A 14,773-nucleotide genomic window follows, 5' to 3' on the forward strand; every position below is an offset into this window, starting at 1 on the left:
CAGGGAGGCGCCCTGCTCCAGTGCCCACGGGAAGGCCGTACTCCGAGTCGAGTGAGCTCTCACTGCCAGCGGGCACGGTGATCGCACGAAGAGCTGCTCAGAGCTTCTAAGGCTCTGTGTGCAGTCCAGATAGAGGCGCAGTGCGCGTACTGGACACAACACAATGGAGGTTGGGTCTTCCTCCCCAGAGGGGAGCACCTGCAGGTTCACCACCTGGTCCCGGAATGGAGTGGTGGGAACCTTGGGCACATAACTTGGGCCCGAACTCTAGGCACCCCTGGAACACGGAGAATGCCTGAATCACCCCCACCCTCTTGATAAAGGCGGTCTTCTTGTCGGATGAGAAAGACTGGCATCTCTAAGGGGCTCAAACGGCTGTACCAAGGCCCTTTAAGACCACATTAAGGTCCCAAGAGGGTACAAAGCATGGTCGAGGTGGATTCACCCTTCTCGCACCCCTGAGGAACCTGGTGATCAGGTCGTGCTGACCAAGAGACTTACCCTCCACGAGATTACTCTCTAGTCTCTGCTGTAAGAAGGTCAACATTGACCTGATCGAGCAACTCCGTGGGTTTCTTCCCACGGGGAGTACACCAGGACGAGAAGAGGCGCCACTTATAAGCGTTATACCGCCTAGTGGCTGGGTCTATAGCATGTAAGACGGTCTCCCTGACTACAGTTGGCAAGCCACTCAAGGTCTCCTCGTCCCGTCCAGGGGCCAGGCATTTAGGTTCCAGAGGCCTGGATTGGTGTGCCATACCGTGCCCTTCCCCTGCGACAGAAGGTCCTTCGTCAAGGGGAATTGGCCAGGAGCTGTCGTCAGATCCAACAGGTCTAAGAGCCAAGTCTGGTTGGGCCAGTTAGGTTACTTGATGCCCCTCTTTCCTGACCTTGCAGAGGACCTGTGCCAGGAGGCTCACTGGGGGGGGGGAGGCGTACTTCCGCTTGTCCTGTGGACAGATGTGTGCTAGAGCATCCGTGTTGAGTGGACCCTTGGTCAGGGAGTACCAAAGCGGGCAATGGGTGGAGTCCGGGGAGGCAAACAGGTCCACCTGCGCCTGGCCGAACCTCTCCCGTATGTGCCGGACTGCGTGGGGATGGAGTCGCCACTCTCCGCGGGGCGTCCCCTGACAATAGAGTGTATCGGCTGTCTGGTTAAGGTCGCCCAGGATGAATGTGGCTCGCAGGGATTCGGTCACCTGCATACTCCATCGGAGGAGGCGTCGGGCGAGTAGAGACAGCTGCCGTGAGCGTATGCCTTGCAGGGAGGCATCCGACATCACCACGAAAAACCTTGAAGCCTGTCCGAGCAGAACCCCCTCTGAGGGTGTGAAGGGTTTAGTAAGAACCTTTGGGAAAAGGGCCAGACCGAAGGGCAGGACTTTGTACTTATACGCTCTTCCCTCGAAAGTGAACACAGGAATGGCCAATGTCGAGGGAGAATAGAGACGTGAAAGTACGCGGCCTTCAGGTCAATTGCCACGCACCATTCCTTGTGACGAACTGACCCCAGGATGCGCCTCTGGGTCAGCATCCTGAACGGCAGCTTGTGAATGTGCTTGTTCAGGTGGCGCAGATCCAGAATGGGGTGCAGCCTCCCCTTTTTTGGGCACGATGAAGTACGGGCTCTATATCCCGGACATGTCGGTTCGGGACGGTTTCGACCGCAATGTCCTCCCGAAGCACGAGGGCACTCTCTCCGGAACCCTGGGGAGGTTGACTCCTCTGTTGACTTACCTGCTTGTCGTTGACCGATGCAACATCCAGTGGGGGTTGCGGTCGGCAGCTCAGTCCATCCCATACACCGTCGGGACGAGAGTGCTGTGGAGGAAATGACTGTCTCAGGTGAAGTCTCAACACAACGTCGAGAGACCGACTGAAGGGGAACTCATCTTTTCTCTTGGGCTTTTAAAACCTGATGTTGACATTTTGATTGTTTTAGTGTATGTGATGTATTTATATTAGGGATGCTCCGATCCGATATTCGTATCGGGTATCGGCGTCGATACGTAATAAAATTCTAGATCGGGTATCTGTGCAATTTGTCACCGATACCCGATCTGACATAAAATTTGTGCTAGACGATGTAAAAGTTCATGGAGACACCGGCGCTTAAACTCTCTCGTGGGCGGCTGTGCATTGCGCAACGTGCGACATCATATGCTAGCAACGTGCCAGCATACGCTAGCAACGTGCGACATTATACGCTAGCAACGTGCGACATTATACGCTAGCAACGTGCTCTGTACGTAGTGCACGTGAACAAGTGAACATATAGCAGCGAACAGCATGGAGCGAGCCAAAATATCTGTCATTTGGAGTTATTTTACAACAGCTACGCCAATAAGTTCCACCGCTTTCATTGTTATGGATGGGCAACCGCTGTCCGTCGTTGCGAATAATGGCTTCAGACTACTTATAAACCACCTGGAGCCGCAGTAAGACACGCCGAAGCGTAAATATTTATCTGATATTTATCTCTACCTTGAACTGTACCGAAAAGTCTGCAAACACATATCCAAAAAAATTAAAGATGTCAATGCGGTGAGTTTTACAACAGATATCTGGAGCTGCGACGTGTCCCCCGTGTCGCTTTTAAGTTTAACCGCACACTGGTTGGATGAGAATTTTGTGCCACAAAATGACACGTTAAATGCAACAAACATGTGCAGTTTCACTAAGCTAGGGAAGCTAGCGTTTTATTCATCTGTTTCTGTGTTGGATGTTAAATTTTATTTTCTCTAAACTTTAGTTTAGTTAAGTGGACTTTGCTTTAGTGACTAAAGCATTAAAAAGATCTGATTCATGTTATTTTAAATATATCTAAAGCAGTAAACCTATTACTTTTTTTGCTCAATTTCAGCTGCTTTATTGCGAATTGATTTTAAAATTATTTTTGCACTTTCTTAAAAATTATTAAGAGATTTTGTTTCCATTTATTTATACCCGTTTATCAAGCTAGTGAAGCTGTTGTTTTATTCAGCTGCTTAATTTGCACCTTAATTTTGAATGTCTTTTGTCCAAAGATAGTGAAAAGTTTTGTTTTATTTTTCATTTGTTTTGCACCGGTGCTGGTTTAATAAACTATTTACAAAATTTTTGAATCATTAGTTTGTTATTTTGTTTTACAGGGTCAGGAAATTTATGTTAAGTCGAGCCTGATGTCTTGTACTGCAATGCACATAGTTTATTAAGTAATTGTGCACTTTAAATTTTTTACCTTAGTATCGGATCGGTACTCGGTATCGGCCAATACTGAATCTCAGGTATCGGAATCGGTATCGGAAGCAAAAAAGGTGGATCGGAGCATCCCTAATTTATATCTCATGTTTGTAAACATTTTTATATTTTTTTTCTGTAAAGCACTTTGGTCCACTTAGGTAGTTGTAACGTGCTTTATAATTAAAGTTTGTATGCATGCTCCAAACAACATCTTTTCTTTGCACAACATATGTCTCTGCACAAGGGCCTATAGAGTAGTATTACATAGAGCCCTGCTTTTCAGCCCTGTCTTATTTACGGCCCTCGGGCCGGGCTTCGTACCAATTTTTACATCATAGCTCACAAGCGGGCCGGGCTTTGGGCTTGTTTTAGGCTTGTCCTCCTTTTTATATATTAGAAATTCATTAAATAAAGAAGCGATAAGAATTTAATTGGTCGTCATTTAAAAAAAACAAAGTTTAATTTACTAAACAAAAAATGCTCCACATTTTTTTCTAAATTCACTTAATAATGGAATTATATATATAAAACTACTTTTTCATTTAAAACTAAAACTAAACAATTTTAATGTCTGCAACAGGCTTGTAATGAGATACAAAAAGACAGATACAGCTGTATGATTATTTCCAAAAACAGACAACAACCTGCAGGCGTGCAGGGTGTTAGAACTAAAGCACGAGCACACGATACATCATCGCATTATCCCTGCATAACTGTTGATTATTATAAGTTTCTGTTGTGTACCTTAAAAATGTCCCGAAACCTATACGAACAAAGGGGGAATGTATCGAGCACAGAGATACTATGTAATACATCCAACTCGTTTTTTGACAAGTTGACATTTTGTCAAGCATCAGAAGCCAGCATGTTTCACATAAGTAAATAAGTCAAAATGCATTTAACATTGCTGAATCACCCCTTTTAGAAAATGAATGAAATGTGTAAATATCAAGGAGACATGATTTTCCATTTAATGAATTTAAAACTTCATTCCTTAACCAGGCAAAGACAGCAAGTCTTCCCCTTTGTCTGTGATTTTCCCAAGTCATTGTAAATAATCACCAGTGCATAATGTTAAACAGGAAAGATAACAGTGAGCTGTGCAGGAATAATGCTCTTTGTATATATGCACATATCTATGAAACACTTGAGACAAGTTCTTGTGTTAATGACAATGTTATTAGATAATATAAGCCCCTTTTATTTTTCTCTGCTGTGCTTATGCTGTCACAAGCATTATATTTCCAGTTTATCTTGTCTAAACAGGTTCTGGATATTTTGAGAGGGTTTATTAACTTTTCTGGCACTGTTTTGCCTGTTTCTCAATTAGATTACCTGAGGAAAAGCAATAGGTCTTCTTATTTACACATAATGGGTTTTGGTAAGTTTTATCCTATCCACAACATTGTGGGATTTTTTACTCACCCGCATGACATTAAACATGTTTAGAGAACTTCCAGCGTCTTCGGAGCAGAAATGAAGATATTCAGGTGACATCCAAGAGATTTCTAGGCCTCATAGACATTATGGTGTCAGTTTTTGCCAAGGTCCAGAAAGTACTAAAGACATTGTTAAATTGGTCCATCCGCGCACCAGAATGCTTTATGTGCGAAAAACAAACAAAAAAAAATGACTTTAATCGGTACATTCTCCTCTGTCTTGTCAGTGTATGGCGTACGTTCACGAGAGGACTTCATCTTTGTCTTCTTCTTGGACGAGATCACTTTGACACATACGTATTAGATTTGTGCGCCGAACACCGCATGGGGCTTGCCCATAACTGATTTTTGGATGAATTTCACCTTTAAACAAATTAATATTTCTGTAAAATATACTGTAATGTGTATATATACAGCGGCAACATTTTGAAGTTCTTAAAATCATTTAAATCGTAAAAGCAATCCAAATTACTTCTGTAGGTTGATAAATGACTTCTGACCAAAATAAAAAATACTGCACATATAGTTCATAATTTCAAATCTCATTGGTTCTTGCATGCATTGTGATGATATGACACAGACACATGCTTTCACTAACCATGTGCCAGTTCTTTCTTTTACTTTTTAGAAATCTCAAAGAGATCGCTAAGAGTATGTTATCTCTTCCCCTCTACAGGCATTCAGTTAGCCCCCTCAGCCTGCCACCATCATGTTGAGAAACAGCTTGAAGATGCTGCTGAAAGGGGGCAAGACCAACAAGAAGAGCCGTAACAGCAGCGGTCAGTTTACCTTTCACTTTTTGAACTAACCACATTGTTAATCCCTGAGATATGACCCGAACATGACTGATCTCATTTCATGGCAGGATCTCATTGTTGTTTATGTACGTCTTTTTTAACTGCCATTTCATGTTTTCCTAAATATATCTAACCTATAGACGACAGTCATTCCAATGAGCATGCTGTGTTCTTGTTAAAGCTACAAAGACTATCATTATTTTAATATTTTTGTGAGTGGTACTTTGTGTCGATGTAAGCTATGTACAGCCTAAAGCATACATTACCCATTATTACTCCGTGATAGAATTTTGTTTATTATGCCAATATATGGGTTTCCATATGTTTTCTGTTAAATACTGTGGTAAGCACTGCCTGGGCATGAAGCATGTATTCTCAGCATCAGATGGCACGCCCTCAGACCGCCCACAGTCTGTTACAGTGTGCTGGAATGCACTTGTTAAAAGTTCCAATCAGTTTGCACCCCAGTTTCCAATGTGCAAACAAAACATGTTATGAGTGCCTGTAAGGGTAAACAGCCATGGATTTGCAAGTTTGCCATGTTTCAGATTCTTAAAAGATGTTTTTTTATATACTCAGCAAACAAACAAGATATCTAGAATCAGAACTGTATTTTCTGTGATATGTCTGGTTTTGGGGTGGACTGAAATCCAAAAAGTCTATTTCTCTTCAGTGTTTTACAAGAAACATATTCTTTACTGTTACGTGCAAATTGATATCAGATCTAAATACATTTGCAGTTGGGTTAGATTTCATTGGATGGGTCCGTTTGGCTTCACAGTGACTTACACATAGCATAAAGTAACATGCAATTTTATGTTTCAAACAGGGATGCACTATAGTTTCCTGTCAACTATCCTTCTACTGTGTGTTTTGCTAGAACTCATTTGCTAATCTTTTTTTAACTAATTCATAGTTCTAGTTCAGCTTTATTTACAAGCAATAGTGTGCCAGTTCTTGCCCATACACTGATAGAGTGACTTACTGTATGCCTGCTACAGGTTACACTTTTTTTTGTCTATTACGATAGTTCTTATTCAAGATGCACACTTTTTTCAACACATCCTCTTTAGTGTTCTTTTTTATTCCTTCACATTCCCACCCACGTATGTCTCTTGCTGAGAAAGGTAGGCAATAAAGAGAAAATTAGAGATCATAACATGAATGAGTTTTTATGCTGTATTAATCTTATGTTTGTCAGTTGATTAAATCTGTTACATACTCTGCGTTCAGACTATTTCTCTGCGGTTAATCGACATTTCTTATAGCATGCCTTCTTTTACCTTTTCTTCATCACCCCAACCCACATTCCTTTTGCCACAATCACCCTTCTATGTTTGGTCCTCCTACACAGAAGGCAGGTTTATCGAGGTTCGTGTGTGTGTTTTCTCAGTTTGAAAGTCTTTTTTTTTTTTCATTTAATGTCGACAGTTTCAGAAGTGTTTGTCTCCTCGGCTATTTTGGTACTACACAACTCTTTCTGTAGCCTATGTTTATTTTTAGCTGCTTTTAAAATGCATTTAGCAATATATTTCTCAACAAAAACAGAAATAAGTCACTCTTTAATAACAACTACTTCTGACTAGTAATAACATGTAGGAAATCATGACAATAACATAACTAAAAGCAATTGATTGTTGTGCGCTTTGCGTGTATTGTACGAGGTGGTTCAAAACAGTCAGAGATGATTCTTGAGATGACGGTCCCTTACAGATGATTCCATGTCTTTAACTTACATCTTAGGTTGTTCTTTAAATTATTTCTGTTTTGATAGGCTTTGAGTAAGTGATCAATTAAGTTGATACTCAAAGAACGCTGGACTATTATATTGAAAACATTTTCAGAAGGGAAGGGAAATCACTTAAAGTAAGCTGCGCTCTCACATACTGTAATACAGTACTGGACATTTGTCAGCTGCCTGCTTGGACCGACTTTACTTCGTGTCGGCCAAATGTGCCATATCGCATTCAGTCTCTCAGGCCGTGTTTGTGTGTGGTTGTGATTGGACTGACACTTCTTCATTTCAATGCTGTGCACCCGGTGATTGATCTCTGACGCACACATAGACCTGCGTCACCATGAGGAAACCACAGAGTTTATGGATTTCTCACATGGACGCACGCTTTAATTATGGCATATGGCAACATATTTTTCTTTATCTTATTTTCGATCCAGGGGTGTTAATTAAAAGATAATTTTTCAGACCGAAATATACTTTTTGCTGTGTCAGTAACGGTCAGTAACTCAAGTGTTCTATAAATAACATGTGGTATTTGTACAAATGTTGAATGACTTTTGTATAGTTTCACTTTAAAGTTGCACATTATTACTTTCAATCCCGCCGGTTGGGCGAAAGTGTCAGTATTTTGCACTTTTGTTCTGTGTTTTGGCCTGTAGAGTTCCCCATTGAGCTCTCATGTTCAGCCAACTCACTTCTAATTTGTGTTATTGCACATGTGCCTCATTCAGCTAGGTTTAGGGGTCGGCAAACCGTGGCTCTCGAGCAGTCTTGATATGGCCCTCTTTATGCCTGGTATTAAGATGCGGTTTACACCTACTGCTGTAATCCGCCTATTTTGTCCACTTTTGACCACTTCTGTCCTGATTTCTTCAAGAAATATCTGAAGAAGCATACACATTTACATAAACACAAGATTATGTACCATAAACCTTGGCTGGGTAAATATATTTGCTTGTTCAGATATATCATTCGAATAGAGGAAATAAGCCCGTGCAATGTCCACGACCGGAGATGACAGAAAAAACATAAAGGGAAAAGCGGTTTTATTTCTGCTTTGACAGATATGAAAGCGCGGAACACTATATGTGCGTTTTTGAAACGGAATGGTGAGAACATTCTGTTTGGTAGATTTTCATCTTTAAACCAAACGTTAAGGCATAGTTTTGCTGCTTTGCATTTATAGTTAAGTAGGTGGTATAAAATAAATAGTCATAAATAATCATTTACTCATACCTTGCCAAAATTACATGACTTTTTTGGTGAAGTAAACCAAGTTAAAATCCTGCATGGCTTGCGTGCTTCTCATAATTTTTACGAATGTTGTCCGTATGCGGAGATTAGGCAGTCTCTTCTGGCTGTTCATCAAACGCAGCAAAAACAAAAGCTAACTAAAGCAGAGCGTGCAACACAGTGACGCTACTCGCTACCAAAAAGACCAGTGGAGACACACTATTTACATTTGCCACATATACGTTGACCAACGGTATTAAAAAGCACTTTTGGCTTATGACTGTGCATGTGTATGTGCCAAGGCACAACAACAACATCGCCATCCACTGGCCTGGCATGCATACATTTTTATCCGGTTTCCTGGATTCGTGTAAATGCAGATCGGTTTGATAACGTCATGTGTACGTGAACTTATCTGTTTTTCATTGTGTAAACGTGTGGATTTTTTCTTCACTGGAGTTTGTTTGCCATTAGCTTGATACTTACTTAACAAACATATAGAGGTAAGGTTCACAGTCTTGAGGAGTATGTACGGTGCTATACACAGTGTTAAATATAAAAAATATATATATATATTTATATGTTTATATATTGCCCATTTTATGGTTTTGCCTGGAAAGTGAGGTTCTTAACAGTATTTAATAGTGACTGAAGAGAGACCGAGGGTTGGGGTGATTGGGCTAAGAATAGTGAATGTGAGAGTTCAGGGTGATTATTGGCTTTGGGAAGAAGCTGTTTTTGAATCTATTTGTTCTGGTCTTAATGCACCTGTATCGCCTCCTTGAGGGCAACAGTTGGAACAGATCATAGCCAGGGTGTGAGCTGTGTTTGGTGATGGTTTTAGCTCTGAGGCAGCGGGAGGTATAAATGTCCATCAGGGATGGGAGAGGGCAGCCAATGATCTTCTGTGCTGCCTTTGCAACTATCTGGAGCCTCTCCTTGTCTGCAACAGTGCAGGTGCTGTACCATACTGTAATACAGTATGTCAGCAGGCTCTCGATGGATGAGCGGTAGAAGGTCAGCAGTAAGTTGGAGTATAGTTTGTTCTTCCTGAGGATTCTCAGGAAGTTTAACCACTGCTGAGCCTTCTTGCAGACTACCGCGATGTTCTCTGTCAAGGAGATGTCGGCGGAGATGAGGACGCAGAGAAACCTGAAGGTGTGAACACTCTCCACACACTCGTCATTGATCTAATTGGGGGCCTGGGTCGGTGCTGTGCTTCCTGTAGTCAACGATGATCTCTGTTGTTTTCAAAGTTATTCTCTGAACACCAGGCTGCCAATTTCAGGACCTCTTCTCTGTAGGCTGCCTCGTCGCCCTTGGAGATGAGTCCGACCACTGTAGCGTCGTCAGCTAACTTGACGATGAGATTGTCCTTGTGGGCCGGCCTGCAGTCATGGGTGTAGAGGCAGTACAGGAAGAGGCTCAGCACACAGCCCCGTGGAGAGCCAATGCTCAGTATACGGGTGGAGGAGAGGTGGGGGCCAAGTCTCACAGTCTGGGGTTGGTTGGTTGGTTAAAAAGTCCTTTATCCAGGCACATGTGTACAGTTTGGTGATAGGTCTGTCTGAGATGCAATGCTTTTGAACGCAAGCATTATTTGGTATGTTGCTGTAATTTAAACTGAAAAATGCAGAGAGCGAAAAACATATTGATTGGCCCCTTCCCCTTTTAAAATAACCAATAGAGTTTCGTTTACAGCACATTCAGCCTCAGCCAGGCAAAGCTGCATTAAACAGCATGATAGCCACAGTGACAGTGGTGTAAGTCTATTGAAAAGAATAGGCAGATCAGTGTCACCAGTGATGTGTCATTTAAAGCTTATTATTTACGTTGGTGATTGACACTGGTGTTTGTCTTCTCCTTTACTCACCAACGCGGTGATGGATGGTAGGATAGCTGTCGTGATTGCTGATAGCGAACCAGCCGAGTTTGATTATGTGCTCCGGCTTCTCCGAACTTTGTTAATTAATTAAACATCATGAGAAGGCTCGCTTGAACAGATCGCATAACTGTTGAGATTGTTGATAGCGAACCAGCCGAGTTTGATTATGTGCTCCGGCTTCTCCCGAACTTTGTTAATTAAACATCATTAGGTGCTAATACAAAGTTACTATTTTCAACAAAAGCCAGACCAATACCTGTTGAGAAAGAGTTGGTGTTTTTTTTGTCTTGTTTTCATTGTCTGTTGCTGTTGAAGGGGCCGGGACTCTTCAAAGTCTAAAGCAGATTTGAGGCTGAAGTGTAGCGTGATGTCATGGAATTTCTAGATTTGTTTCAGCACAGCGCCATACTAAGTGCGAATGTGGTCAGAGCTTAATGGCATATCAGTTTATTGACGTCCTTAAGGCTCACTCATTTTTAAAAAAGGAAAAAAACTTTTGTTTTGATTTCTTTAAGTATATTCTATTCTGTAAGTACTTTATACTAACTAAAAAGTACCTAGAATTGAGATATACTTTTATAAGTATTTTTAGTATAATGTAGGTGTATAAGTAGTAAACTTTAAGTACACAACCAGTTTACAACTGTTGTTCTGTCGTTAAGTTTGTAACTGTTGTTCTGAGAAGTACACAAATGTACACCTTCATATTTTTTGTTTAAAAGTATATTTATAAAACACTTGATGAACTTTATTGTTGTGACTCGTGTGACAAATATGACTTCAAACTCATTTTACAAAACAAAAATGGTACACAAGCTTCTTAATAAAGTAAAAACTTATTATACGAAAAACTTATTATACGAAATTATACAAACATAATTCAATTCTTAATTTATTTTTATTATTGGCATAGGCTAATACATATACATATTACTGTCTGTAATTAAATTGTCAGTTTAATATGAACATACTCCTAATTCTAGAGATAATAATAATTATCCATGCACTTAAAAAAGCAGTGATGATCTATTCCTGGATGAAAGACAGATATGCCCGCTTGGCTTCACTCGCACCAACCCATTGATTTACGGAAGCTTTGCTGAGCACAAAGTTACAAAACATGCTATGTGCACCACATGACAAACAAAGCACCTGACTACTTTATGATGTCATTTTTGCTGTGTGTTTCACACACTTTTGCAGGTATGAACCATAGACTGTAAAAAAAGATGGATGACGTGTCACCATGTTTTCCATGTAGAAAAATGAAACCAAAATATCCTAGGTAGGGCTGCTGACATCTTGCACCAATCAAATCTGTCAAGGATAGCAGAGGGAAAACAAGAACATAAGGGCTATATATACACAGATGAAGGGCCAAACAGGTAATGAGATAAGTGAAACCAATACATGATAACGATCACAACGACAAAGCATGATGGGATCTCCTTACAAAATACAGGCAGAACACAGAATAGCATGGCGCCCTCAGGTGGCAAACCGAGGCACCAGCAACAGGGCGTGACGTAGCCCCCCAAAAATAACAAAGTTGAGGAGGGCGGTGAAGTAGAGGCAGAACCGGTGATGGGAAGGAGAGCCTGGCCCATGAAGGGGAAGCAGGCCAGGATAGTTTTGCAGAGGCGGACCTGGGATGTGATGCAGAGGCGGAGTCCAGGGCGGAGTAGGAGGCATAGTCCAGGGGAGGGCTGGAATCCAGGGAGGCGCTGGCAGGGCTGTAGGGAAAGCCCGCGGCCATCTTGACAGGCAGGGAAGTCTGAAGCAGACATCTTGACTGAGGCTGGGAACTCGGAAGCGTCCACCTTTGATGAGGCAGAAGACTCTGCAGGTTTGGAAGCAGCCACTGGTACGGATGAGCAGTGCACAAGCCAGACACACAGCAGAGTAGCAGCCACAACTGGCACAGCTGATTCCAAGGACAACTCCTCAGGACAGGACGCCACCAAACTTGGGACCACCGGACTTTGGACCATGGAGACTTGGGACCATGGAGACTGGAAGGTCTGGGCTGGAGACCCTCTTGGGAGCAGATTCTAATGAGGCGGCCATTTTGAGAGTGGACTCTGGATTGGCAGCCATCCTGCGAGTGGACTCTGGATCGGCGTCCATCCTGCAAGTGGACTCTGGATCCGCAGCCCTCTTGGGAACTGGCTCTGAACTTGTGTGACCCTGATGAACGGGATAAAAAATATTTACGAGTGAGCTCCTCCTCCCACTCACCCACTGTAAGGGGAGATGCGCTCTGCGCCAGGGCCTGTTCCCTTGAGGATAAAAACTGGCAAGTTGAGTTCTGAGGGGTTCATTGAGGCTGCAACGGTAGAAAACAAAAGCGACTTATCTGGAAAGAGAGTTTGATGAGAAAGGTCCAAAAAGTCCTGGGTATGATCCTCAAAGGAGTTGCACCCCTGGCGTAGCATGAGTAAACAGGCTCCTGGGGGGACAAGAACTGCTGGATCCATATTGGTGTATCGTTATGTCATGGATAGCACAGGGAAAACAAGCAGTAAAGGATCCACATGCAGTAAATTAAGTTTAATAAGTCCAAAAGAAAAACATACGGGTAAATCCAGGTTCAGCGACACATGAGGGAGAACATTCAAGAACGATACACACCAGACAACTGATAATAAGGGCTATATATACAAACATGAAGGGCCAAACAGGTAAAGAGACACAAGTGAAACCAATACATGATAACGAGACAAGGCATGATTGGATCTGGAGTCCTTACAAAATACAGACAGAACACTGAATAGCATGGCGCCCTCAGGTGGCGAACCGAGGCGCCAGCCACAGGGTGTGATAGACATCATTTGAAGCCAGAGTCTGCGCACTGTGCGCAATAATGATCATAAGGTGAAGCTGCAGGATCCTTGTCCCGCCCATATTCCTCACAGACTCAAATGCAAAAACAAAATCATGTTGTCACATGCTCTTTTTATAACAACATTTAACTAACTGAAACCCAAACAAACATAAATGTACATCAGCAAATTTGTGTGATTTGATTTTCTAGTTTTCTAGTCCCACATGGAGTGGGCGGGCTTTATGACCTATTCTGCAGCCAGCCACCTGGGGGCAATCGAATTTTATGGCCCCTTTTTTCAGTATGTGTCCTGCACCCCATATTGAAACTAGGCTTTAAACAGTTTTTTTGTTAGTGTACCTAGTGACTGTATCACAAATGTAAATGGACTCTATTACTGTGTCATGACATACAGCACTTTGTCATGACATAAAGTCACACACACACAAAGTGCATACATAATGTTATTTTTAGGCTTCCATTCATTCTACAGTATATCACTTTGTAGTTAGGAGAGGTCCCACTCTTGGCTCACCGTGAAGGTAAAATTGTGTAGGCCATGACTAAACCAAAGCCCTTTTACAAGGAAAGCATTCAACCTTTAGCCATAAAGCGCATAACGGCTAATAACCGGGATGAAGGAAAGGAGACCAGAGGGTGTTTTTTTAATGGATGTCAATAGAAGAAAAGCTTCACTACACCGTCAATAGAAGAAAAGCTTCACTACACCGAATAAAACGCTTTTGTGAGGAAACAGCTATTCATTTAAGGAATCGACTGCCTGTCCGTCAATGTTCAACATGTTTCAAACCAAACAATACTTTAGTTGGGAGCCATATGAAGATTTTACTATGATAAAAATTTAAGAGAAGGCAGTAGCGAATGTTGCAACAGGCAGGACTCACTTATGGCATTTTCATAGAATTTAATATTGAATGATGGAGACATGCAAATGACGCTGATGCAGTATTATGGAAAAAGTACATGAGTAATGTAATGTAATGACTTGTGACTGTTGCGTTGATCATGCCAAATGCAATTTAATGAATAATGCCAAATAAACAAATAAATCAATAAAAAGTTATGGTTTCCATGACTTCCAGATTTCAACAGATAAATTTAATTTACAATTACTGTCATGTGTTCTATTTTAAACGATATCAGAAATTGCTCATCTCTCTCTCTCTCTCTCCACCAACACATAACAATAAGACAAGCAACACTCAATGTTTGGCATATTTTATAGGTGAAATAACAAAAACCATGGGAAAGCAGCTATGAATATTAACAAGTTTTTTTGTAGTTTTTGCTTCCTAAAGGGGCCTTCACACTGTCAGGGTTCTGCAGTAGCAAAGCCCAGAGTAGTCATTTATTTCAATAAGAGTTAACATTTTCTGTGATATGACCTAAAGCAACAATCCTGACAATGTTACAAAGTTTAGCACAGTTCAACATTATGCAAATGAGCAGCAAAATCATTTGGCAGCTACCAATGGGAAAGGAGGCTGCGATTTTCTGCCTTTAGCAATTTAATCACTGTCAGCGTGAACAGCTCTTGAGTGCCTGCTTTGGCAAGGCCATTGATCCAGACGCATAAAATTATGCTACTGTGATGGATGTTATTCCTAATGATGT

At 41.8% G+C, this 14,773-nt stretch overlaps 1 protein-coding gene across 1 annotated transcript in view; it reads left to right on the forward strand.

The window, feature by feature from the left end:
• Positions 1-5,370: 5,370 nt before the first annotated feature.
• Positions 5,371-14,773, forward strand: part of tanc2b (tetratricopeptide repeat, ankyrin repeat and coiled-coil containing 2b) — a gene marked incomplete at its 5' end in the record, with an annotated part of 76,407 nt that continues 67,004 nt past the window's right edge. Inside the window, one exon of the mRNA XM_079477052.1 lies at positions 5,371-5,440. Within this exon, the coding sequence (XP_079333178.1) occupies positions 5,371-5,440 (70 nt within the window). The remainder of the gene's footprint in view (positions 5,441-14,773) is intronic.

The sequence above is a fragment of the Barbatula barbatula genome (genome assembly GCF_947034865.1).
Source record: "Barbatula barbatula genome assembly, chromosome: 16".
In the NCBI taxonomy this organism is placed as follows: Eukaryota; Metazoa; Chordata; class Actinopteri; order Cypriniformes; family Nemacheilidae; genus Barbatula; species Barbatula barbatula.